The 26,616-nt window shown below is 37.0% G+C and overlaps 2 protein-coding genes across 8 annotated transcripts in view; one reads left to right on the top strand and one right to left on the bottom strand.

The window, feature by feature from the left end:
• The window catches only part of ABCA1 (ATP binding cassette subfamily A member 1), a 135,786-nt gene extending 121,635 nt beyond the window's left edge, over positions 1-14,151 (top strand). For 3 of the 5 annotated variants that reach the window (XM_053908144.1, XM_053908143.1, XM_053908145.1), the window contains exons 43-50: positions 181-243; positions 1,104-1,210; positions 3,622-3,763; positions 4,183-4,317; positions 5,274-5,377; positions 6,053-6,145; positions 6,804-7,047; positions 7,859-11,315. In XM_053908144.1, coding sequence (XP_053764119.1) covers positions 181-243; positions 1,104-1,210; positions 3,622-3,763; positions 4,183-4,317; positions 5,274-5,377; positions 6,053-6,145; positions 6,804-7,047; positions 7,859-7,999 — 1,029 coding nt within the window. In that variant the 3' untranslated portion in view covers positions 8,000-11,315. Of the gene's footprint in view, positions 1-180; positions 244-1,103; positions 1,211-3,621; positions 3,764-4,182; positions 4,318-5,273; positions 5,378-6,052; positions 6,146-6,803; positions 7,048-7,858; positions 11,316-11,607; positions 11,626-12,590 lie in introns of those variants that run through there. The other 2 variants (XR_008424289.1, XR_008424288.1) reach the window with 2 other exon arrangements.
• Positions 1-26,616, bottom strand: part of LOC109270040 (protein NipSnap homolog 3A-like) — a 38,335-nt gene that overhangs the window by 11,341 nt on the left and 378 nt on the right. The window contains exons 2-7 of one of the 3 annotated variants that reach the window (XR_008424292.1): positions 23,775-23,985; positions 22,093-22,248; positions 20,267-20,416; positions 15,341-15,427; positions 15,075-15,248; positions 1,090-1,196 (exon numbers count right to left, since the gene is read on the bottom strand). Coding sequence is in view for 1 of the 3 variants with exons in the window: in XM_053908147.1 (XP_053764122.1) it covers positions 15,172-15,248; positions 15,341-15,427; positions 20,267-20,416; positions 22,093-22,248; positions 23,775-23,985 (681 nt within the window). In the remaining 2 variants the exon portion in view is untranslated. Of the gene's footprint in view, positions 1-1,089; positions 1,197-13,434; positions 13,545-14,233; positions 15,249-15,340; positions 15,428-20,266; positions 20,417-22,092; positions 22,249-23,774; positions 23,986-26,616 lie in introns of those variants that run through there. The other 2 variants (XR_008424291.1, XM_053908147.1) reach the window with 2 other exon arrangements.

The raw sequence follows: 26,616 nt of genomic DNA, 5'->3' as shown, positions 1-26,616 counted from the left end.
CCTTCAGAAGCCAGTTGCTACAGAGACAGACCAAGGCTCTTAGCATATCAAAGGTGTGACTTAGTTTTACTGATGAGTCTTACTTCATGTGTATTTGGGTTATAATTCCCTCTTCCACAGTTGCTTGGGATAGCTATGATTCACCATGGCTCATGAATGTGTGCACTTTGTCGGTTGCAGATCTACAGAAGAAAGAGGAAGCCTGCTGTTGACAGGATTTGCGTTGGCATTCCTCCTGGCGAGGTAAAGGCACTTTGTCTATGCTTTTCTTGTCCTTATTAATTCAAACTGTCTACCCAATCAAACAACATCTGGAAGGGTTAAAAGTGAGTTTTAAAGGCTTCTCTATTCATGTGTATGTGGAGCAATCAGTCATTGAGAAGATGGGGATCCCATTTGTCAAAAGGCTTGGGATAATGTTAGGCAATTTTAGAAAAGAATGCACGTGGGCTGGCTGCGTGGCTCAGTTGGTTAAGCATCCAACTTCAGCTCAGGTCATGATCTCACGGTTAATGAGTTTAAGCCCTGCATGGGGCTCTGTGCTGACAGCTCAGAGCCTGGAGCTTGCTTTGGATTCTGTGTCTCCTTCTCTCTCTGACCCTCCCCTGCTCATGCTTTTTGCTCTCTCCCTCTCTCTTGCTCAAGAATAAACATTAATTTTTTTTTTAATTTAAAAAGAAAGCATGCACGTCTCAAATGTGACTTTGTGATTGATTCAAGATGATGATGAAATTGAAATAGATTTTTTTTAAGTAGGTTTTTTCCTTTATTGTTCATGTTTGTGTTCTTTTCTGCCCTTGAGCCAGATTAGATAGTGAAATGTGGTTGGTTTTTATTACTTTTCTTTTACACATGAGCTTTGGCCTCAACCTCATGATTCAAATAATATTTACAAATATGCTCAATGTGTCTCATTACAAATTATATTTAAATATCTATGTAAGTTCTTAAAACCAGAAAAAATTTGACTCTTCATCAATATTTAAGAATGGTGTTTTAGAATCATGTTATCTAAAAACCCAGTTGAGGTGACTATTTTATAAGGGTCATTTATATTCAGATATTTAGTATTTTGCTTATATGGCTTACCCAATATGTTTCAGTGCTTTGGACTTCTGGGAGTTAATGGGGCTGGGAAATCATCAACTTTCAAGATGTTAACTGGAGATACCACGGTTACCAGAGGAGATGCTTTCCTTAACAAAAATAGGTAAGAAAAGACATAGAGTGTATTTTGCCACAAAAACTTTTTTTTACTTTATTTAAGTAAATATATTTTGATTTTTGGGGATTATAACAGTACTATGTAGTTTATAAAAATGTTGAAATACAGTGAAGTATAAAGAAAAAGATAAAAATCATCAATAATCCCACTACCTAGAGATAACCACTATTTACATTTTTTTTTCCAGTCCCCATCTGTTTTTTTTTTAAACAGCTTTATTCAGGTATAATTTATATACCATGTAGTTTGCTTTTCCTAAGAGTACAATTAAATGATTTCTAGTCAGTTTGCAAGGTTATGCACAGATCACCACAATCTAGTTTTAGAACATTCCCATCAGCCCAAATCTATGTTATATACACATATAAGTGTATTATAAAATTGACATGATACTGTATCTAGGTTTTTTAAAATTAGTTCACTGTTGGGGCGCCTGGGTGGCTCAGTCGGTTAAGCATCCGACTTCAGCTCAGGTCACGATCTCGCGGTCCGTGAGTTCGAGCCCCGCGTCGGGCTCTGTCTGGGCTGATTGCTCAGAGCCTGGAGCCTGCTTCTGATTCTGTGTCTCCCTCTGTCTCTGCCCCTCCCCCATTCATGCTCTGTCTCTCTCTGTCTCAAAAAGAAATAAAACGTCAAAAAAAAATTTTTTTTAATTAGTTTACTGTTAATGAGGCTGGTATGAATATTTCCCAATGGGTTACATATTCTACGATGTAGACTTTACATTATTACATAAAATGCTCCTCTGTACATTTACCTGTAGTTTATTTAATCAATTCCTTATTGTTGGACACTTGGTTTCTGTTTTTCACTATGTAAATATGTCCTTGTAGTCCTCTTGCAATTCCTCAGGCAAAATTCCTACTAGGTGAAAGGGTGTGTACTTGCTAAATTGTCCTCCCTAAAGAGTGTATCAATTATTGAGGCCACATTAAGCCATTCTCTCAGAATGCACAGGTGACTAAGTGATCTTTAAGGGGTACATCTCCACTTCAGAGACCAATTAGGCAATGTTACCCTGAATATTCTAAATATGTGGGGCTTCTCTGGGCTTTTTATACGGAGAGATGCGTTTGAACTTTTCTGACTATGATCCAAAGTAGCAAATACAGTTACCTCTCAACCTAATAAATACACAAAAACACATAAATAAGCATGTCTTTTAAAAAAACTGATCATGACCCACTAAATTTATTTTTGTAGCCCACTAATGGATGATGACTCACAATTTGGAAATAATGGATAGGGGGCTACTAGCCCATAAAATTGAAAGGAGCAAGGGACTTAATGTACTCATGGGTCCCCTCTTCTGTCTCATTAACATTTTTAGTAGCAGAGTAAAGGAGGTTTAAGAGAACAGAAATTCTGAAATAGCAGGCCTAAGCCTGCATACCTGCTTCCCCAGCCTTGATCCTAGTACCAGACTCCTTGGACATAAAGCAATGGCAGCAATAACTGGCCCAAATTAAGGTTTGTCACAGTGACTGGTTGTAAGAACTGGCTTAGGCAGTGCTGCTGTGAGGGCCAGGCCTCATGTCTGTGGACACCTCAGTCATAATTCTGGAAAAAGCTGGCCCTGGGAGTATTAAACAGATCTGCAAAGAGAAATGAATACTGCTGAAAGACCAAAGGCAGACACTATCCAGACGTGGCTGATGTGCGGCCATCAGACTGGATGGGGCCTGAGCTTCTCCCACATCAGGGATTCTTAACCTGAGCTTGGCTTCATGGGGCCCAAAAGCTGCTTCCACCAATAAATGTAAAGTTATGTCTATAGGTACATATTTTTTTTTGTCACCAGATTTTCAGAGAGCCTGTTATAAAACAACAACAATAACAACAACAAAACACCCCAAAAACAAAACCCTTAAAAACTAGAAGGGAAATAGTGGAACCAGGGGGCCTGGACCATATTGTGGCCGAGTCAATGTATGAACAGCAGAAAGCAGAAGGAGGGAGGTCACACCCAGAGTTGCTGGGCCTCCTCTGGGTCTGAATGGCCATGAAGGAGACTTTGGAGTAACAAAGTACTTCATACATATGACTGGGACACAGAAGTCAGTCTGGGGTCGAGACTTAGTGCTGAGGTCCTGGGATCATGTGAGTGAGGTTGTTGGTAAAGATAGCACTGCATTTGGAATGGACGTGGGGATCTTGAAATGGGACTGAGCTTGCAGATTGAGGTGTTGGGAGAGCCAGGTGCAAGTGGGCAGGACAGAGGCACTGATTGCCAGTGGGGGCTGGCATCCTTGGGGCGGAAAGATTGTTCCTCGAAGCTAGTGTGCTCTCTGGTTATTTTTGTCATGTACGAGCATACTTTATAGGAACATTAGGCAAGATTATCTAATCAGAATATCTCTAGATGCTTAAAACCTGACCAGTTTTTTTCTTTGCAGTATCTTATCAAACATCCACGAAGTGCATCAGAACATGGGCTATTGCCCTCAGTTTGATGCCATCACGGAGTTACTGACTGGAAGAGAGCATGTGGAGTTCTTTGCCCTCTTGAGAGGAGTCCCAGAGAAAGAAGTTGGGAAGGTACCGTGAGCGCCAGAAAGTCAGCCTGTTCTCTTTGGCATGCTGACAGTAGACCTTACGGCTTTGACTTTCACAAATGACCATTGGCTTTAGGCTCTTCTTACTCATGGATGCAGCAATGTGAAATGCTGGCTCTTGACCCCTACTTGCAGGGTGGGAATTCATGGTGATGGTGGGGCAAGAGTGAGTGGCAGACGCATGCTGGAGGGCAGAGAGGAAGTGCTGTTCCCACCCACACAGATCCCTTCCCCCTGCTTTTGGGCTCCTTGGCACTTGCTAGGTCATGATTACAGAATCTACTCAGTGAAAAGAATTTTCCTAGTCTTTACTCAGTAAAGAGACATGACATATATAAGTATAAGAAAGCATGATAAAATTAACAAAGCAGACAAAAGTCAAAGTGCTTTTCATTACTGTAGGTTGGTGAATGGGCAATTCGAAAACTGGGCCTGGTGAAGTATGGAGAAAAATATGCTGGTAACTATAGTGGAGGCAACAAACGCAAGCTCTCAACAGCCATGGCTTTGATTGGCGGGCCTCCTGTAGTGTTTCTGGTGAGTAGGACTGTGAATGGAAAACTATTTTGGCCTGAATGGAGAACATCACTTTTTCTAAAGTCCTGTATATCCAGGGATATTGCCTGACTGGCGTGGCTAATGGCAAGCCATCCTTCTTCCAACCAGGAACAGCAGAGAAGCCTTAGAAAACCAGAGGGAAGTTTTTTTGATACACACTGGGGTGGTTTTGCTATGTCCTCACATGCTCCAAAAGAGAGATGCTCCAGAGACCTTATTTCTCTGCTGTGGAGAACCCCGACAGGTGTGACTGAGTCTTGGATATGTGATTTGACCTTTCTCCGGAACATTCTTATCATCTATGTGTTCATCCCCTATAGATGGAAATTATGGTTTCAAGATCCCCAAGGTGGCATCTGGGTCATAGTCCTTACATACAGATAGATGAAAACAGAAGATTAGACTGGACAGTGGCCCATGGCCCTTTTTCTTCTGCATTGAAGTTATTACAGGAAGAAGCCTTGGGTTAAGGCTATAATGTTATCCAGACTGTTTGGATCTGTAGTCTGTTTCTCTAAGACTAGCAAATACAATATAACAGGCTAAGCTGGAGTGAGTTAGAATAAAAAAAGAAGTAAAGTAATTTTACCCAAACCTGATACAGACTTGAATAGAAATTTCAGACAAAAGAAGTTTAGTGTATACTTGTCAGTCATGAAAAGATGATTGAAACGAAATAGGTTTTTCCTTTCCCTTTCTACTCATTTGGAGAAATTTAATTTTATTAAAAAATTCAGTGACACATTTATAAGAATGAACTGGTTACAAACAAGTATGCAGTTTATTCTGGTATATAAGGTCTGGTTCTTTGGTCCATCAAGAAATAGCCTAACTTTTAACTTCCCATTCATCTTATTTCAAAGATGCTTCTGCACTTAAATCTATCTTTGATGTGTTTTCCACAAATAATAGGACTTATTTTATTCTGATCACAGGATGAACCTACCACAGGCATGGATCCCAAAGCCCGGAGATTCCTATGGAATTGTGCCTTAAGTATTGTCAAGGAAGGGAGATCAGTAGTGCTTACATCTCATAGGTCAGTAGTGAAGACTTGGCTTGGCATCTGTGTTGTGTAATTTAAAAATTTTCTAAATAGTGGATTTGATCATTGTATAAAAATTAGAAAATACAGAAAGGCAAAGAGAAAAACAGTGAAAATTACCTGAAATTGCCTCACTAGGAGATAACTATCATTAGGCTACATCTTTGCAGTTTTCTTTTGCAAATTTCTACACACGTGTGTGTGTGTGTGTGTGTGTGTGTGTGTGTGTGTGTGTGTGTGTCTGTCTGTCTGTGTGTGTATTTTTACAAGCAAAAATGCAAGCTTGGGGTTCTCAGATACCAGATAGATATTGTTCTTTTTCACTTAATATTTTGTAAACATTATTTCAAGTCAGTACATTTAGATGTGTCATCCTTTCTCATAGCTATGAGTTGACAGTATTCCAATAAGATATGCCCTAAAAAAAAGTTATTTAACTATTCCTCTTTTTGTAGACATTTGGACTGTTTGCATTTTTTTTTTTTTTTTTACAAGGGTAAACAGTGCGGCAGTAAACTGTGTTATTGCTACATCTTCATGTATTTGGAGCAGGGTGCAATTATGCCCTAGGAAACTGAGAATGTATTTCTTTCAAATTCCCGAGGTCCTATGATGTCCTGATGGTTAGAGGAGCATCTTTCTAAAACAAAAATCTCTGTGTTCCCACAGTATGGAAGAATGTGAAGCGCTGTGCACTAGGATGGCAATTATGGTGAATGGGAGGTTCCGGTGTCTTGGCAGTGTCCAGCATCTGAAAAATAGGTAACAAAGACCATTTCCTTGGGATGATACGTACTGAGAAAGCTTGCATTCTTTTTGTGAGCATATACGTGGTGGCTCTAAAATAAAGGGAAATAAATGGAACAAAATGGTTTAGTGGAAAAAATGAGGGCTTTGAGGTCCGACAGCGCTGCATTCAAATTCTGTCTTTACCTTTCACTGGTGTGTGCTCTTGCACAAATTCCTTCACCTTCCTGAGAGCCTGTATCCTAGGAATATCTACCTTCTGGCCTTGGAAAGCACATGAAATGGGAAATTTTACACATGCTGGGATGGTTAGAGCATAGGCTTTGGAATCCAACACAAATGAGTCCACATCCTGGGCCCTAGCACTTAGGAGCTCTGTACCAGGGGAAAGTGACTAACCCCCTGGGCTTCAGTTTCTATGTAGCATCTGCCAGATTTCATATGTCCAGGTGAGGATTCAATGAAATCATATGTCTAAGGCACTCAGCATGGCACCAGAATAGGTAGTCAATAAATGGTAACTAGTTCCTTCTCTCAGGTACTTATTTCTGGGTCTGTTGTGGATTTTCCTTTCTCATGGCACCAGGTGGGCAGGGTTAAATGTTCTTATGAGAGGTTTCCTGAGGATCTTCCATTTGGTTGTTTTTTTTTGTTTTTTTTTTCCTGCTTTCAGGTTTGGAGATGGTTATACAATAGTTGTACGAATAGCAGGGTCCAACCCTGATCTGAAGCCTGTCCAGGAGTTCTTTGGACTTGCCTTTCCAGGAAGTGTTCTCAAAGAGAAGCACCGGAACATGCTCCAGTACCAGCTTCCATCCTCATTATCTTCCCTGGCTAGGATATTCAGCATCCTTTCCCAGAGTAAAAAGCGACTCCACATAGAAGACTACTCTGTTTCTCAGACAACACTTGACCAAGTAAGCTTTGAATGTCAAAAATAGACTGACTTTTGAGGGTAAGGGTTCCCAATCCCTGTCCCCCACTCCCATTATGGGTCCTAGAGCAGCTTTGACCATCTGAGCTTGAATTCCTCATCTCCTAGTTATGCTATTTACTAACTGCTCTGAATGTGAAAAGGGAGATGATTCTACTTTAGAGGGTTATTGTGAGCATAGTAATAATAATCACAATAACTACCAATTTTTAGTCCCTACCGTAGGCCAGGCCTTTTGCCAGGTGCCTTATCCCATTTAAATTAGATAACATCAGGGGCTCCTTGGTGGCTCATCTTGGGTCAGGTCATGATCTCTTGGTTGTGAGATCGAGCCCCATGTTGGGCTCTGCACTGGGCCTGGAGCCTGCTTAAGATTCTCTCTACCTCTGCTCCTTCTCTTCTCTCTCGTAAATAATGAATAAATGAATAAATGGGTGAATAAATATTGAATGAATACATATTTAGGTTAGGTAACTTCAGGTACCAGATTCTGGTACTTAGTACCTATTTAGTAAATGTTAGTTTTTGTCTCTCTTTCCTTTTTAATCTGGCTTATAAGAGTCAAAATAGATGATTGAACAGTTGGTAATTTGAGGGGCAATAGAAAAGTTTAATTTTTAAATGTTCGATCCTTTTTTTCAAGTTTCCCCTCTCCCTCACATAGTTTTCTTGTTAATCTATTTATGCAATCTTGTATTCTCCTACCCTACTTTCTACATGGTGAAAATACAACTTGAAAAAAAAAAAAGAACAAGTAGAGAGGTATTTATAAAGGTCCATCTTTCTTTTGACAGGTATTTGTAAACTTCGCCAAGGACCAAAGTGATGATGACCACTTAAAGGACTTGTCATTACACAAAAACCAGACAGTAGTGGATGTTGCAGTTCTCACATCTTTTCTCCAGGATGAGAAAGTGAAAGAAAGTTATGTATGAAGAATACTGTTCATGCAGAGTGACTGAAAGAAAGGAGGAACTAGCCCTCCCTTTGCACCATGTGAAGTGTTCCAAAAGAAAGACCTGGACGTTTTTGTGGGAAGAAGTAAACTGGATACTGTACTGATACTATCTTCAATGCAATGCAATTCAATGCAATGAAAACAAAATTCCATTACAGGGGCAGTGCCTTTGTAGCCTATGTCTTGTATGGCTCTCAAGTGAAAAAGACTTGAATTTAGTTTATTACCTTATTACCTATATGAAACTCTAGTATGGAACCCAGTGGACATATGGGTTTGAAATCACACTTTTTTTTGTTCCTTTGTATTCTCACTGGGGTTGCAACAATAATTCAAGTAATCATGGCCAGTGATTATTTATCAAACTCAAAAGGCATGTACATCTTCATTCATTAAGCCGTGCCATGCCAGGAGACTGGTTTCCCGGTGACACATCCATTGCTGGCAATGAGTGTGCCAGAGTTACTAGTGCCAAGTTGCTCAGAAAGCCTGAAGGACCATGGTGTGTCATGCACCCTTTTGCGAGAGCTGCTCTGCTTCAGAGTCTATCAGCATCGTAATCAGGTGACAAAATGGTGCCATGTGTGGGAAAGGCCTGCATTGATTCCCTCTTTGATGAGCTGCTGTGGTGGCAGTAACATGCAAGTTGTGGGTGGCTCAAGACAGGTGAGACTTAGTTCCATTCTTATGTTGTCCCTTGCTTGGAGCCATGGGTCTCCAGGGGTCATTTTTCTGGGACTTTTTAAAGAAACTAAGATCCTGGAAAGAAGCCAAGAGCAGCCAAATTGTTGAGGCTGCAAGCTGCTGAGGCTAGGTCATGGGAGTAAAGAGATGGCGTGTTCAAACCTAGGGAGGCCTGTGTCCATTTGTCCTGGTTGTCTGTTAACACGGTACATTGCATCTCAAGATCTTCCTGTTTGACAGAAGTGTAGTATTATTTCTGGCCTTTTAAATTAATCTAGAATTTGAAAAGATGGAATTGTATTTTGACAAAAATCTTTGTACTTTTAACGTTATTTGGAATTTTTAATTCTGTCAGTGACTTGTGAATCCTTGGAATGGCCTCTTTGTAGAACCCGTGGCATAGAGGAATATGGCCTCACTTCACTAGCTATTTCTTATGGAAGCCTGCAGGTGTATCCTCTGACTAGTGCCTAGTGACTAGAAAATAAGGTGATGGTCAAGATCTCATGACAATACTATATTTGAGTTTAAGGTCATCATTTAAAATACTCTTAATCTCAGTTTATTAAGTATTTTTTGAGTGTATATTATTGCTGAATTGAGTATGTATGTATGTATGTATGGATTGGGTGGGGAGAAATTAAGTCTCAGTAGATAATCCCTGTGCCATGTTATTCAGCTAACAGGTTTACAAATAATAGGTTGTTTTGTTGTTGTGGGAGCCCAGTGAAGGAATACTGGGCAGCTTTTTTTTTTTTTTTTTTTTTTTTAAATAGCAACAGTGCAAAAGCCAAAAAAGTTTAACTGTCATAAGGGTCTCAAGACTAAACAATGAGTACTTTCACAAAGAAGATCACTAGCTTCAAAACTTGAGTAACACAACTTGTGCTTAAGGCATTTAGTACCTTCAAATAATTGGATTTGAAGATCTTAGACACCCCATTCTGACAATCTCAAAATTTTCACCTCCTCAATCCTGAATCTGTTATGAAAAAAATAAAAACAGCAAATGCCCACACATGGAATATATTTCAGACATTTCCGACCCAGTCTTTTTTTTAGTCAGTAAACATTTTAAAAAACATTATTTCACTAATGCCTAATGTTATCTGCCTTAAGACAACAAAAATATGAGGGAAGTACTGTTGGGTGAAGTTCAAGCTGTCTTTCAATGTTATTACTGATTTCTTCTTTTTCTAAGATTTAAATATTAACTCTAAAGGTGTTAAGATTTCAGATCTATTTCAAATCTATATTTTTTAAAATTTATAGAAAGTTATCACATAACTTGTTTGGAAAAAGAAAATGACTTAGAAATTAATGTCATTGTTTTCTAAAATGATAAACAGGTAATGAAGGCCTAGTTCCAGTAACCATTGGCATGATGAGGTGATTATATTTTGTGCTATCTCTAATAAGATTCATAGAGTAATTTATTTTCTCACTGTTTAATATTTTTAAAAATCAAACTTTTGTTAGTTTTCCCAGTTCACTATTATCATGTTCTAATTCTCTATTAAATCAGTGAATAGCTAGCTCTTGGCTTTAATTACTCTGACTTCAAGGTCACGTTGAAAAAAAATCAAAAGACACTGTGAACTGTTGTGAAAAAACAAAAAAATTTCAATATAGATTTAAAAAAGATCTCTTCTGAAGCTAGGAACAATCTACAGTTACACACTGACTTTGTGGTTACATTTTAGACTATCCAGATAGTATTTTACATTTTCCTTTGTAAACCTAATCGTAGTAGAAATTTTTTACCAATTCTCTACTCAAGTAAAAATTCTATATATTCCCTGTGGAAATGTAAGTATGTGAGGTTCAAAAATTCTCAAAAGTGTTCAAAGATTGTGTTTTTGCTTCTTTTGGACAACTTGGAAACTTTATTAACTACTGTGAATGTGAAAAATACAACAGAAAACAGTAACAAAGCCCTGTATACATTAAACATCCAGCACAGTTCATTGTTAAAAAACAGCCAAACCTCAAACTACTGTATTTCAATCTGTACTGAAAGCGTGTTGTGACTATTATATGTTGCACATCCTTCATTCACTGTAATCATTGATGAAAGGGATTTGTCTGTTTTCTTCTTGTGGTTGTATATATCAGGTAAATTTTCTTCCAAAGAGCCATGTGTCCTATGTAATAATGAACCACTTTGATACGAAGATATTAATTTGTACCCTTATAACAATTTACTAGTCATGATATAGTACTATAGTAAGATGGCTCTAATTCTCTTCAAAATTGTTGCATCCCTTTTATAGAATGTTTATATTTCCATAAGTATTAAGTTTTCTCTCTTCTTATACCCTAGGATGAAGCTATGTTTTTTTGTGCTTTTTCTTTATCATTGGCCCCTTCATTCCGAGCACTTTATGCTGTCTCTAATGGGATCTATTTTTGCACTGGAATATCTGAGAATTGCAAAACTAGACAAAAGTTTCACAACAGATTTCTAAGTTAAATCATTTTCATTAAAAGGAAAAAAAAGAAAAAAATTTTGTATGTCAATAACTTTATATGAAGTATTAAAAAAACATATTTCTATGTTGTAATGAGTCACGAAATAAAGCTGTGGCAGTTCTGCTGGTCTATGCAAATTTATTTCCATGCATCTGTAGCACCACCTACTGTTAATGCTTATAAAGCCATCAGGAGAGTAAGAAATGTCCACCTGGAGTAGAACAGGCTAAATGTCCTGTTGGAAAGAGGGGTGAGGGGACTACTTGGAAGTAAAGGGTGTTTGCACTTTCATAATTTGGTTAAGATAGTAAATATTAAGTTTAAGAGGTTTTAGATAAAAGCTTAATGATTTCGAAGCTATAGAGATCTCTGAAAACACTGTGTAGCTAAACCTGTTTAATAAAAGTCTCACTGCTTTATTTGGTATAGAAGCTACAATGGCTGCCTTCAGTTGTCCTTTGCGGATTCAACTGAAAATACAAGGACAGAGCATGGCAATTGTCCTGGGCATGTGGCCTGGGGGAGTGTGCAGAAAAGTGGAAACAGTAGAGGAACATCAGAGGTGCCTTCCTTCTGTAAGAAGTGCTGTGCAATCGCAAGCCAAGGTTATGTAGGCTCTGATGACACACATGGATATAGTTTTAATAGCTCACTAGCAAAATCTCAGAAAAGTCTGCTTATGTAATGTGAAGAACGTCTGTCAAACACCCGCTGGTAGGCTGCACGGTGGAGTCATGGCCCTATGTGGGACCTCCTCAGAATGGCTGGGACAACAGGTAGTGAGCGGTCCTTTGCTAAGGTGCACATCTGGCTGTGTGCAGAGGAGGGTCTTGGTCGGTTTGTGACGGAGCCTTCTAGACCACTCAACCTCTGCGTCACAGCTCTGTCTTTCCCTCTTAATGTTCACATTACCACAACTTAAGTGAAATGCTAGAAAACAGTTTCTTTGTGGAAAATGACCACTGAGGGAGAGAAGAAAACTGAAAAACGAAAAGGCAAGTAACTTAGATAATGTAAGTTACCCGTGGGTCTTGAGGAAAATCTTCTATATAGAGAAAAGCCTAAATAAATACTTGAAGGTTCAAAAAAACCTCGGAACCTTTAAAATGTTAATGCATATATTACATATGAAAAAGTATAAGAAAATTAGCTTTTTCTAGTGTTTTACTGTGTTGTCAGACACTTAATGTAATCCTCAATTACCTGTCTGCCCTATGGGGTAAGCAATACCATTTGATATATGGGGAAATTGTGTGGCTCAGTGGATAAATAACTTGTTTAGACCACTATCGAAATGGCAGTTCTTTCTGGTGAGGTGGTGTATCAGTTAAGATTGCCCTCATAAAATTAGTCTGGAATCGTAATTTAACAAATATTTATTAAACTCTGTTGTGCACCATATACCTTTCTAGGTTCTGGGGATGCAATGTTGAAGACAGAGTTCCTGCTCTAATGAACTAAAATTTCAGTGGAGAAATTATATTTGCATTCACGATGGATATGTAGACAAATACAATAAATTCAGACCATAGTAAGTGCTAAGAAGAAAATAAGCCATGGCAATGAGATAACGATGGAGAGGCAGCCATCTGAAGAGTGACATTTAAGCTCATATCTCATAAAATAAGCAGGAGCCAACATTTGAAGGTGGGCAGAGAGAACCTTCCTGGAAGAAGGAACACCTGGTGACAAAGGCCCCAGGTGGGAAAAAACTTGGCAAGTTGGGGAAGGAGGGAGAGAATTCCAATGTCTCCGGACTGGTAGAAGGGGCAGAAACCAGAACCTATAGGGCCTAGCAGGCCATGGTAAGGTATCTGGATTTTATTATTAGTGCAATGAGAAGCCACTGGAGAGTTTTAAACAAGGTAATGGTTTGATCTAATCGCTGTTCAGAAAAAAAGGTGGTTGTATGGGGAGAAAGGACAGTAGGGAGGCAAAGCGATATTGGGAGGAATAGGAATGTTCAGGATCTCTTTTACTGACAGAGCCAAAGGCACTGTTGACAAGATCCATGTGGGGGTTGAGGGAGAGAGAGCTATTAAGGTTTGTGACCCAAACTAAGTAGGTGGTTGTGTTAAAATATGGCTGCTATTTCAGTCTGGTGCTCAGGAACAATGATGGGAAAGAAGGTAAAAATGTGTGAAACATCAGCACAGCACATGTATGGTATTTAAGCCTTGGGACTGACCTATAAAGAAAATGAAGACAAAATATTCCTGTGCTCTGACATCCTTCCCATATTTAGAGAGAAGCCAGCAAAGGAACAGGGGCTGGCCAGTGAGGAGGAAAATCTGAGTATGATGCCAGATATCGAAGCTCAGAATCCAGTGTTTCAGGAAGGCGAAGGTGGTCAGTTGTGTCCAACACTGCAGAGAAGAGGAGCAAGGTAAAGGCAGAGAAAAAGATTTTGGTAAGACAAGGTCTTTGGTGACCTTCTGAAGAGTCATTTCAGTATATTGACAAGGGTCAAGTTGAGGGAAGAACAAGAAGTGAAGAGGGTGAATATACATAACTACGGAGAGCTCTGCTTTAACCGGAAGCAGAAAACATGACAACAGCCAGATCACAAGCTTTTATTTGCATTCCTGTTAATTGTATAGGCTGCACCTGAACACCATGTCACCTTTCCTTTCAATTTTTTGGTTTTAATCCTTTAGACATTTCTTCTATCAAGAGGCTTACAACACTTGTTTTGTAAATTTCCCTTAAGACAGCTAATTCATGATTTACTATTTTATATTCACAATATGTTTTAGAAGCAACATAGCTCTAAATATTAGACTATCAAGAGAGTTTGGAAGTACCAAACCTAGTTTTAGAATGCAGATGCACTCAACTAAAATGGAAATTAAAGGTGCTTTAAGGAAAACTCTAGCCTATCTGTGGTGGTACTGAAAACTTTCTTTCTGGGACTATTACCATGCTATTTTCTTGATGTAAATTAACATTTACAATAAAGTTGTTAAATTATTACTCTGTCACTACCCTATAGCGACATTATAAAAGCTCTAGAGAAGATAATACAAATACAAAACACAAATAAAACCCTGCAGAATGGATATGTAGGCTTTTATTCAGGCAACCATTCCCATAACCATAAAGATCTCTTTAAAACAGAACTGTCCCAACTATCTTAGTTAGTGATCGAAAATGAACAAAAATTAACTATAAAAGAACACATTTCGGCACATAAAACAAGTCTTCTGAAGTTTTTTAACACTGAGAGCTAATTACATTATATTCCAAGTTAGAGTGACTCATAATTAATGTGAAAACTGTAATTAATAAAAATGACATAGTGACATTACTTGGTCAAAGTAAAGAAACATGTTTGACCTTAGATTCTTAGGAATCCCATGTGATCACAAAATAAACACTACTGGGCAAAAAAGATTTTAAAGTTCAAAAAAACAGACATGATGAAAAGATATTATATACAAATAATTTAAAAATATCAGCCACAGAAATGTAAAATCATCACTTGAATTTTTTTTTAGATGGGATTATGTGGGTGACTTTTATTTTTTTTCAAAGTAACTTTTATTTTATTTTTAATATGAAATTTATTGTCAAATTGGTTTCCATACAATACCCAGTGCTCATCCCAACAGGTGCCCTCCTCAATACCCATCACCTACCCTCCCCCTCCCTCCCACCCTCCATCACTTGAATTTAACAAAGTGCTATAAAAGCAGAGTCTGGTTGTCAAAATAGATTACAAGGGATATTCTGAAACAAATGAAAAATCAAAATCCTCAAGTAGTGGCAAGTATTTCTAATGTGTAACAGACACAGAAATGCCAAGGGGAAAATGAACTATTTCCTCAAGTGGAAAGGAAAAGATGAAGGAGGTAGAGGTGGCTTTAAAAGTGCAGAGACCTAGCAAATTCACTTACCATCTTCCAAATAAAAGAATCTCTTGGGAGAATTTAAGCACCATTAGCAGACACATCTTATAGCAGTTAATGCAATGCTTTGTCTTTCAGTGGAAAACTATTTCAAAGGTGAAAATGATGTAGGAAGCAGAAGCATATTCTGTTGAGACACGAGGTAATTGACACTCTCCCGAACTGCAAAAAAGCATTTCATAAGAAGGCATATAAAGTTATTGACTAAATGAGATTTGTTGTACGAATAATTCATGCCTAGTGAAATAGCTTACCAGCTGCCACAACTCTGGGATCCTCATGAGACTGATGTCTCCCAGCTGCACGACTGTCTGCACTCTCATTCCACCAAAGAACATGAACTGCAGAAATAACCAAAAATAGATTCTAAAGACCATGGCGTTACTACAAGTAAGAAATACAAAAAATTAATCAGAAACATTAAGTCTTATTCATGGTGAATATCAAAAAGGTAAAATTAAGTATGTTAGTAAGATTTCGGAGGGGTCAGGGATTTGGGAGAGAAATTGATAAATCAATCAAACTTTTAAAGTTTTATAGTTGAAAAACAGATAGCTGGAGAGAAAAAGTAAGTAACAGCACTAAAAGACACAATCAAGGCTGGACCCAAGTTTTATGATGTCCTACTATGTTCTATTTTTATTAAAAAAAAAAAGCAAGATTATAACAAAAATGTTCATTACTAAAAATGTGGATGATATAAAAAAATTAAAAGCATAATTTGGGAGTGCTTGGGTAGCTCAGTTGCTTGAGTGTCTGACTCTTGATTTCAGCTTAGGTCATGATCTTATAGTCGTGAGAGAGCCCCACGTTGGGCTCTGTGCTGAGGGTGAGCCTGCTTAAGATTCTCCCTCCCTCTCTCTCTCTCACACTCTCTATCCCTCTCCCCCACTCCCTTGTGCTCTCTTTCTCTCTCTCTCCCTAAACTAAAATTTAAAAAATGAATAAATAAAAGTAGCATAATTTTAACTACTTAGAGAAAACCTCTATTAATATTTAGTGTATTTCTTTAAAAAATTAGTAAAATGAAATTAGTAAAATGTATACTATGCTTAGGAATATTTTTAAAAATCAACAGTGTGTATTTTCCATGGTAGTAACCTTAATTTTTAATGGCTCTGTGAATGCCTCCTTGTGGCAACTTTTTTTATCCCAATACCTTATTGCTAATTATTTACATTATTCAAAATATTTCAGGATTCTACAGAATACTGATATGACTAAATGTAATACACATTAGCTGTACAGATTTTAGAAAATGGAGATAAAAAGGAAGCAGGAATCATTTCTAATTCTACCACCCTAAAATAACCACTTTTCTATTTTGGTGTATCTCTTTCCATATACACATAGGGTCATACCACACTGTTTCCAGTGTTTCCTTATTGTAAGTAGTGCGGCCATAGACCGAGAGCAGCAGCTACATGTAGATCTATAATAACAATGTCAAAGACAACTACTACTAACATTTATTGGGTGCTTACTATATGCCAGGCCTCATTCTAAGAGTACTGCATGTATTAACTCATTTAATTTTGACAATACTCTTAGGTTATGATTATTATTTTATTGATGAGCAATGTAAGGCACCATAAGGTTAAGTAACTCATGCTAAGTCACAAAGACAGTAAGTGGTGAAGCTGGGATTCAAACCCAGGCAGTCTGGATCTGATTATTTCCTCAATATAAACTCCTAAAATTTAAACTGAGAGAACCAAAGAGTATTTTATATATAATTCTACATGTATAGTGTACATACTGTAACTGTCCTCCAGAAATTATGTCCTGAGTACTCCGCATATTACTCTTTCTCTGCTGTTCTGAGAATGAATTTAAGATTAAAAACTGGGCACACATGTTTTCAGTAGTTTTTTCTTATAAAAGTTATATATGCCCACTATAAAAAAAAATAGACTTAATAAACATTAACATCATCAATATCATTTACATCCTTTCAAACTTCCTTCCTATATAACCTAACACACTACACATCTATGCATGTTTCCTAGAATATTGGCAAAAATAATTTAAAAATTAAACCTTTTATCTTTATTGCCAACTTTCGGGAAATGATTAAGACAGTATGAACCCTACACAGTATATGAGTACTTACTTTTCCCAATTTATCAAATACTATATATAAGTATGTCTTTATTAGGTAAAAATGGCATCGGATTATTGTCTTAATCTGTATCTTCTTTAGTAGTCATTTGTAGGTCTACCTTTGTATAAGTCTTCATTTTTCTTTTTGCTTTTGAATTTTACTTAAGGTGCTTTGGGGCATGCAGAAAAATTGAGCCTTTTTGTTTTTATTTTTAATTCTTTTAGAGAGATAGAATGAGCAGGGGAGAGGGGCAGAGAGAGAGAAAATTTTAAGCAAGTTCCATACTCAGCACAGAGCCCAATGCAGGGCTTGATCCCAAGACCCTGGCATCATGACTTGAGCCAAAACCGAGAGTCAGAAGCTCAACCAACTGAGCTACCCAGGTGCCCCTTTTTATTTTTTTAAGTAGGCTTCATTCCCAGTGTGGAGCCCAATGTGGGACTTAAACTTACGGCCCTGAGATCAAAACCTGAGTTGAGATCAAGAGTCAGACACTCAACCAACTGAGACACCCAGGTGCCCCTGAGCCTTTTAAAAATAAAATCATCCACCCCAAAAAAACAAATAATCCAGTGAAGAAATGGGCAAAAGACATGAGTAGACACTTTTCCAAAGAAGACATCCAGATGGCTAAAAGACACATGAAAAAATGCCCAATGTCACTCATCATCAAGGAAATATAAATCAAAACCACAATGGGATACCACCTCACACATGTCAGAATGGCTAAAATTAACAACTCTGGCAACAACAGATGTTGGCGACGATATGGAGAATGGGGAACCACTCTACACTGTTGGTCGGAATGCAAACTTGTGCAGCCACTCTGGAATACAGTATTAGGAGGTTCCTCAAAAAATTAAAAATGGAACTACCCTACAACCCAGCAATTGCACTAATAGGTATTTATCTAAAGGATGCAAAAATGATGATTTAAAGGAGCACATGTACCCCAATGTTTATAGCATTACTACTGACAATAGCCGAAGTATGGAAAGAGCCCAAATGTCCATTGACTGATGAATGGATAAAAATATATGGTGTGTATATATATATTATTTTTTTTTCCAATGGAATATTACTTGGTGATCAAAAAGAATGAAATCTTGCCACTTGCAACAACATGGATGGAACTAGAATGTATTATGCTAAGCAAAATAAGTCAGGGAAAGACAAATATTAGATGATTTCACTCATGTGGAATTTAAGATAAAAACAGATGAACATAAAGTAAGGGAAGCAAAAATAATATAAAAACAGAAGGAGACAAACCAAAAGAGACTCCTAAATACAGAGAACAAACAAAGTTGTTGGGTGGGGGGGAAGGGCTAAAGGGGTGAGGGGCATTAAGGAAGACACTGGTTGGGATGAGCACTGGGTGTTATATGTAAGTGATGAATCACTAAATTCTATTCTTGAAAAAATACACATTTTTTTGATTAAAAAATAAAATCATCAATTGATTTTTTTCTTTTACTGTTTCTTTGTTTTTTGGCTTAGAAATACAGTTCTCATCCATATCATTAAATACATTTATATTTTACTTTAGTAATTCTATGACTTCTTTCTGTCTACACTGAAATCTATAATCCATTTTAAGTCTAGTTTAGTATATGGTGTGAGCTAGACATCTAGTAATTTTCATAATTTTCTCTTCATATATTTTCCAACCAAAATATCTTTTTCTGTGTATTCTGATTATTTTCACAGGATATATTACTAGAAGTTAAATTTCTGGGTAAAGATCAGAAGGTCAGCTTTGAATATGTTAGGTTTGAGATGTCCATTGGACATTCAAGTGAGGAAGATGAGGAGGCAAATGGATATAATGAGTCTTTCAAATATTTTACTAGCTATTCTTAGTTTTTATCCTTCCAGATGAACTTTACATACATTTTTAAGAGTTTGCCACAAAACACTCTCTGAAATTCTGACTGTAATAACTTTCAACTTTAAAAGTTAAATGCTCCAAACAGATGTTTCAAAATCAGTTGAGGGGATGCCTGCCTGGCTCAGTGGGAAGAACATGCAATTATTGATCTTGGTGTTGTGAGTTTGAGGCCCAAACTAGGTGTAGAGATTACTTAAGTAAACTTTAAAAATGAATGAATGAATAAATAATTAATACAGGTATGTATATTTATCTGTATGCTATGTATATCTGCACTGAAGTGTTTAGGAGGTCATTTATTTTAAGTTTGTTTATTTTGAGAGAGAGGGAGTACATGTGTGCATGAGTGAGTCAGGGAGGGGCAGAGAGAGAGAGAGGGGGAGACAGAATCCCAAGCAGGCTCCACTTAGTGCAGAGCCTGACACAGGGCTCGATTCCACGACCATGAGATCATGACCTGAGCCAATATCAAGAGTTGTACACTTAACCAACTGAGCCATCCAGGCACCCCAATGCATATGCATTATTTGTAGCATGTATATATATATCAAATAACATTTTGATCTTACTCCTATGTCATTCACATATATATATATATATATATATATGAATGTGTGTAGATACTTACTTGTGTATGTATATATATATATGTGTGTATGTATATATATATATATGTATGTGTGTATATATACACACACACACAAATGACCTATATAGACCAAAATACTAACAGCATTATCTCTAAGTAGTGGGAAATGCTTTCCCCACTTTAGGGTATGTCCATGTATTTAGTATGTGTGAAAGTATGTATTACTTTTTCATTCAAGGACAATCTTCCTACCCCAAGAAATGTTATTTTAAAAAGCCAACAAAAGTAAACTTAGAGGAAAAAAAAGATGAAAGAACAAATATATTCCTGAGGCTCTTTGCAGTTTTTCAGCATTCTGATGTGTCATGGAAAATAGTAATTCAACATTTGAAAAACACTTCATGAAGTGTTAACATTCTAAACAAAGAGGATAAAAAACAGGTTTTTTTCAACGTTTAAAATTACAGAAATCCTAAAACTCTGGCAATAAAAATTTAAATATATGCTATAATGAAGAAAAGAGACAAACTGACCCAAGAAATTTAGTAGGTCACCAATATACTTTGCAATTTCACAGAAGAAATAGACAACTGTACCTCTGTTGAGTGCTCCATATTCTGTGTGGAAAACTCCGACTAGTTTTGAGTAGCCTAGATCCACATGGGCGTTAAGTGCCCTTCTAAATGCGTCACCCCACAGAGCTGGCCCACCTGGTTTCATCTGAAAAATAACCAGCTCATAGACTCCTAGAATAGGGAGGAAAAGCGATTATTTTACAAAAGATATTCAGGAAATTTCTAATCAGGTTAGTCTGGTTCAACTGGAAGGCTAATCTGCGTACACAGATTTGGAGGATCACACAACTGTACACATGAATTGTGGCATTATTTTTCCTTGCTTTTATGTTTAGCAGGTCCTTGTCCAAGTTTAAGGATCAGTTGTTAAGCTTATACAGAAAGACAAAAATGGGAGCACGCCTGGATGGCTCAGTTGGTTAAGCACAGGACTTCAGTTCAGGTCATGATCTCACAGTCGTGAGTTCGAGCCCCGTGTCAGGCTCTGTGCTGACAGCTCAGAGCTTGGAGCCTGCTTTGGATTTTGTGTCTCCCTCTCTTTCTGACCCTCCACCACTTGAATTCTGTCTCTCTCTCACCCTCTCTCAAAAATAAATCAACATTAAAAAAAAAAAGACAAAATTGGGAAGATATATTAAGCTATTATCTGAAATACTGTTATAAATTTTGTCAATAAAATATTGAAAATTTACATTAGGATTAGGTTTCTGAGCTGCCTGAATCTGCACTTTTAGGTAAGAAATGAATTAGAAAAGACTTCTCTGATCTCCTGTATTTCCTCTTCTTTCTAATTTTAAGAGGTAATACTTTTTTGTTTATATAACTTCCCCCTATATGATTCCATTTCTAATAGGAACAAACGATGGAGCCAGTCTTGTCTGAGTTTTTGAGTGTTAGGAAAAAAATACAAAACTGAACGAGATGATTTTATTGTTCCTAAATAGCCAGATAAACATCTGAAAAGCATTCTACCTTCTGGTCAGAGGTAAGGTGCAGGTAAAGAAAAAGGAACTAGGGACAAGTAGCTTTGAGAAGAAAAAGGAATAAAAGTACAAAGTTACTAAAGAGTTATGAACAGCAGAGGAAGAAAACCAAGATTTGACACTGTCCAAGAAGCCACTTAAGTTCATTTAGATAGTGCTGAAAGCCTGTGAGGAGGTCTAGGTGGATTAGGATCCAAACAAGACTTTTCAAATCTCGGATAATCTAAAATATACTACAAAGTTGGGAATAATGGAGGAAATAAAATAAAATTCAATTAGTTAATGCTTTTTAAAAAGCTGACCTTTGTTTAAAACTATGTTAAATATTTCCTTAAGTGAGCAAGAAAGTGAAATCAGCAAGAAGAGAAATCTTTAGTAATTATTTTCAAAATGAGAAAAGGAAAACAAAAATGTTAAACTACAGTAATACAGCTTAACAGTTTAAGTCCCCTAAAAGTCTTATAAGCAAAAATATCCTTAATATTTTAAGATTAACCGTAATTTGTGTGTATAAAAAAAAAAAAAACAACTATGACAAAATTTCATACCTTATCTTTCACTTGCCGGAACATGTTTTCTCTGCTTCCAGCCCCCAACTTTTCAAACTTTACTCCCTATTCAACTTTTTATACTCATACCTCAACTTTAAGGGCTCTTCCAAATTGGGGGGAAAAAAACCAACTTCATTATTCAATGTTCATTGTTTTAATAAGCAACGAGTTAAAATTCATTTTTATCTCTATAATATATTCCTATATAAAACACAGGGGATTATTTTTCCCTATGGAAGTGTAGTTTTTATAGCTTGAAATCTGTAGTATTTTCTCCATCAAAATTCAAAGTAACTAAGAGGGAAGGACTTACCTTCTTTTGCAGGCTTTTCTAATTTGCACCATGGTACCAGGTAAGTAATCTCAAACTCTTGTTCATCTATGAGAGCCAGATTTGGAATGAGAAATTGTTGCCAATCTTTATTTTTGGCCAGGGCTTTCCGAACTTCAGTTCGGTGAGCAAAATTATCTATGGGAAGAAAAGGAGTAATAAAAGTAAAAATTTATTTAAAATCACCTATACTTTTTTTTTTTTTTTGGATTTCATTCAATTCAGCAAATGTTCACTGAGGCCACGTAAGGACACTGTTAAATCACTGGAGATACCAACATAAATAGATATGACATCTGTCCTTAAGTTTCTCATGCTCTAAAAGGGGAGTAGGAATTTAAACAACTAATGATAACATCATATGGTGGGGTTTATAAACTATTCTCTAGTAGGTAGTTGTGTGACTTAGGTTAAGTTATCGAATCTTTCTGTGCCTGTTTCTTACTCTGTGAAATGTGAATAATGATATAGTATCTCCCTCCAGGGTTTCTGTGCAGGTTAAATGAATTACTATACGAAAGGTGCTTTGAGCAGTGTTTGACACCTGGATAGCACTCAATAGATATTAATTATTCTTATTGTTTGAGACATTTAAACTATAGTGCCAGTTTAGAGAAAGACTATTATTTTTTGGTGGTAGTGGTGATGGTGGTGGTGGTGGTGGTGTGTGCTCAGGTCAAGGTACACTCTGTATTAAATTTAACATAAATAAAAGGAATACGTGCTTTTTTAGCATCTTCTTTGAATAGCTTCCAAAGAAATCGTGCTGATTCTCTTTCTTATGATCACCATTCTTTTTACCCAGTATTTATTTCTCTTACGTTTGTTACTCAAATATTTACTAACATTTAGGCCTAGTATTATATTTACTTTTAGGGCCTCAGTAAGACTAATGGTAAGAAGTTTTTCTGTGGTTTATGCAGGGCATCTTAAGAGCTTAAGTGAGTTATATCAGGACCTGACTGGTGATTTTTTAAATGGACATGAGTCCACTGGTGGCATATTAAAACACAAATTGTGCTTTAATGGGATTTGTTCTATTACTGTATGGAGAACCCCTGAACTATGGCCATGTTAAATACAGAATGAACATTTTTCATATTAAAGTACTTCATGACTATTAACTTTGGACACTGATGATTAAACATTAAGTGAAGTATTGAAATTCTTTGGGTTTCATCAAGTCCTGATGTGGACTTCACAAAGATTAGACACTGGAGTAACACACATTCTGGGGATTCCTGTAACCTGTTCTTCTTTGACTATTAAATTTCAACAATAAGAAGGAATTACTCTCCCATCCTTTATGATATTAACCTACTTGGTTCTTACAACCCCTGCTATATTTTTTTCGTAACTCATCCTTACCATAAGCCATTTATAATTTTTCTGAGAACTAAAGTCTAGTTCACAATTTTATGATTTGAAATATGAGATGCCACACTTTTCCATTTATGGTAACATAAGGATTTGGGCAAAGGGTTGTTAAAGGTGTACCCCTGGGAGGAGGAATTACTGAACTCATTTTTTACTGTTGTTCCCCATTTCAAAAGTTTAATTTAACCTGTGGGTATTTATACTAATCTAGATCCAAGAGCTAAGCATCATGTAACACTTAACAGAACAAAAATCTATACTGAACCCTTCAGCTGGAAAAACCATACCATACTTCCAAATATGAAACACTTTATTCATTTTGCCTCCAAATTCTACACTCCAGGATCCAACCAATTCAGAGTGAGCTGTCCGAAGATGTATGTTTTTCTTAAGGTTTTCCAGAAACTCATTCATCTTTGAGGGCTTAAAGTAATAAGTACGAAATTCATAGAATGTTCCATCATATTGTCTTGGGCCCGTAGCAAAAGATGAGTGCACCTGAAGAAAGATAAGGCAAATTTAAATATTTTGGGAAGGCAGGGTTTATAATACTGTTACAACCAAATCTGAATCTAGAAACAAGGGATACTCATTAGACTCATAATTCATATTTGTACCACTGTTGTCATCTGTCCTTAGACATCTGTTTAGAGAGATGTCAATACAGACAACTACTCTTTTTTTTTTTTTTTTTTCAGACAACTACTCTTAAGTATGCTGAATATATAGCTACTGTTTCTTAGCAGGGATCTACTGTTAGCCACTTTTTCATGAATTTTATCGTAAGAAGGCAGTGAAGTCTTAATAAAAGTCCTTTACTCAAGAACTACAATTAGGATTCTAATAAACTTGCAAATGTCTTACCCTATTTAGCCAATATTCTGTTTTCAGTCAATACTATATGTTATACTACTATATACTACTATAACTATACAGTTATGCAATTAAATAACTATAAAATATGCAGGTGTTATGGAAGGTGAAATGGAAATGTCTTAGCAAAAAACCCTTTTTTAGGTTTTTCTTAAAAATAAAAAATGCTATTCAGGTCAAAGTATTTATCACATCTAATGACGTAGATCCCTGGTAAGGACAGGAATGGACTCTGATGCTAAAGGAAGCTATAATCTATCCATGGGTTATATATGCATTATACTATACTATAACCACATTATACTATGGTGGTAGACTGTATGAATGCTATAAAGGAAAAATCAATGAGTTAGAATTGTCCGAATCACTATTAGGTTTAATTACAGATGCAATGTTAAGAAGGGCAATTAATCCATCCAATTATACCAGATTGACGAAAATATCTTTTAAGAACCACTAAGTTCTTTTTGCATTAGTTATATGCTATCTATATAAATTTTTCTTCTAAATTAGTCCTCTAAGTCTAAATGACCTTAGCTAGGACATGCAGAGATTATCTTCCGTATATGTATTTATGTGTATGCATACACATGCACATACATTATGATGGTATTTGCATTTACAAATCTTTCTTACTATAGGTTTGGCTATCATGTCCCAATTTTATAAAACTTATTAATAAGAATTATCTATTAAAAGTAGTGGTACACGAGTGCCTGGCTGGCTCAGTCAGTAGAACATGTGACTCTCAATCTTAGGATCATGAGTTCAAGTCCCACTTTGGGCATGGAGCCTACTTTATAAATAAATTAAGTAAAGAAATAAAGTTTTGGTACAGAGTTATGGACTAATTTTGGGCTTTTTTTGACTCCCTGATATGCCAAATGAAACTAGTAGGCTTCTTTATCTGACATAATTTAGGTTAAAACACACAATTTTTAAATATATTTTGTGTATAAAGTCATAATTATATACTTGAGTTCATTCCATTCATGTCCCCTATGATTTCTGTTCCTATTGCCCAAGTATCTAAGCTTACTTGGAAAGCAAGTATTCCCACCAAAAACAATTGCAGATACTTCTATTTTTGCTGGACATGCTTGTGTCATTTTAATCAAATTTTAATGAAAGAATGTTATGCAAATAAACAACTGACTAGTGCTATAGTTTAAAAAGTAGTATAAATAAAATATATTAGAAAACGGAACCGTTAGGTATTTATAACAATTGCTTTTATGTTATTTTTCAGAGAATTTGTATTTGGAAACAAATATGTGGTCAAAGGCACATAGTTTTATTATTTTTCAAATAAGAAACAATTAGAGGAAAAGCCCAGGGAAAGGTAACAGCAGTGAGGTAAGCGTGTGTGCTTGTGGGGAGGTGATTTTTGTCAAAGGGCAGAAACTACAATTATTTATGGGGTAGGATTCATAAGTGTTCCAGGCTCCCTTATCTTCAGGTTAGGGCTCATTTTCAGCAGCACTTACATTCAATTAAAAGAGAACACTTGGCTGACATCTAATAAAGTCACAGTCCAGAATAATAAAGTCACAGTCCAGAATAAAGTTGTAAGGAATAACTTTTGGCCCTGCCCCAGAAAAGTGTGGATCAGAAGGATAAAGACTATTGCTAATCTTGGGTGAATGGGCCATTACTGGTTCTTCTTCAGTCTTCACCAGAAAGTCAGTCTCTAGAGTAGGTTAATTCCCTTCCTATGTACCTTTCGAGAAAGAAGTACAAGCCTAAATATCCAAAGGAAAAAAACACTGTAGACTGACAGATAGGCGGGTTCCCAACAGTTAAGGCTGAATCACAAAAATCTGTTGTGCACGTTTCTCATTCAAGGGTAAATGAGGCTGTTACCGTATCTGCTCTGAGGTTCCTAACCCTGCCTGCCTCGGACACGACCCACAGGAAACAGGGGGAGGCTGGGCTGGATGCTCCACGACCCGCACCCTGGGCCTTCTCTTCCAGGTTCTCTGCAAAAAGCTCGCTGTGTACACTTCGTTTTAAACAAGGGAGGTCACTTCGGTCGCCAACTACTAGTTGACCTATTTCTCCTCTACCTTTCGTCGGGGGGGGGGGGCGGGGAGGGCGGTGGCTTGTCAAACGGTAAATAGAAAAGGCTCGATCAGCAAGCACCGGGCACCGGCCTCAACGTGGCGACCGCAGGGGGCTGGGCGGCAAGAACGAAGCAGCGGGAGCTTCAAGGGTGTCCTCAGGGACGCCTGGCACGTAGGCCAGAAAAATCCCATT

Source organism: Panthera pardus, unplaced genomic scaffold (genome assembly GCF_024362965.1).
Source record: "Panthera pardus isolate Hobbes unplaced genomic scaffold, ASM2436296v1 HiC_scaffold_20, whole genome shotgun sequence".
NCBI lineage: Eukaryota > Metazoa > Chordata > Mammalia > Carnivora > Felidae > Panthera > Panthera pardus.
The sequence above is the reverse complement of the archived record's forward strand: the minus strand, read 5'-3'. Positions and strand labels throughout refer to the sequence as shown.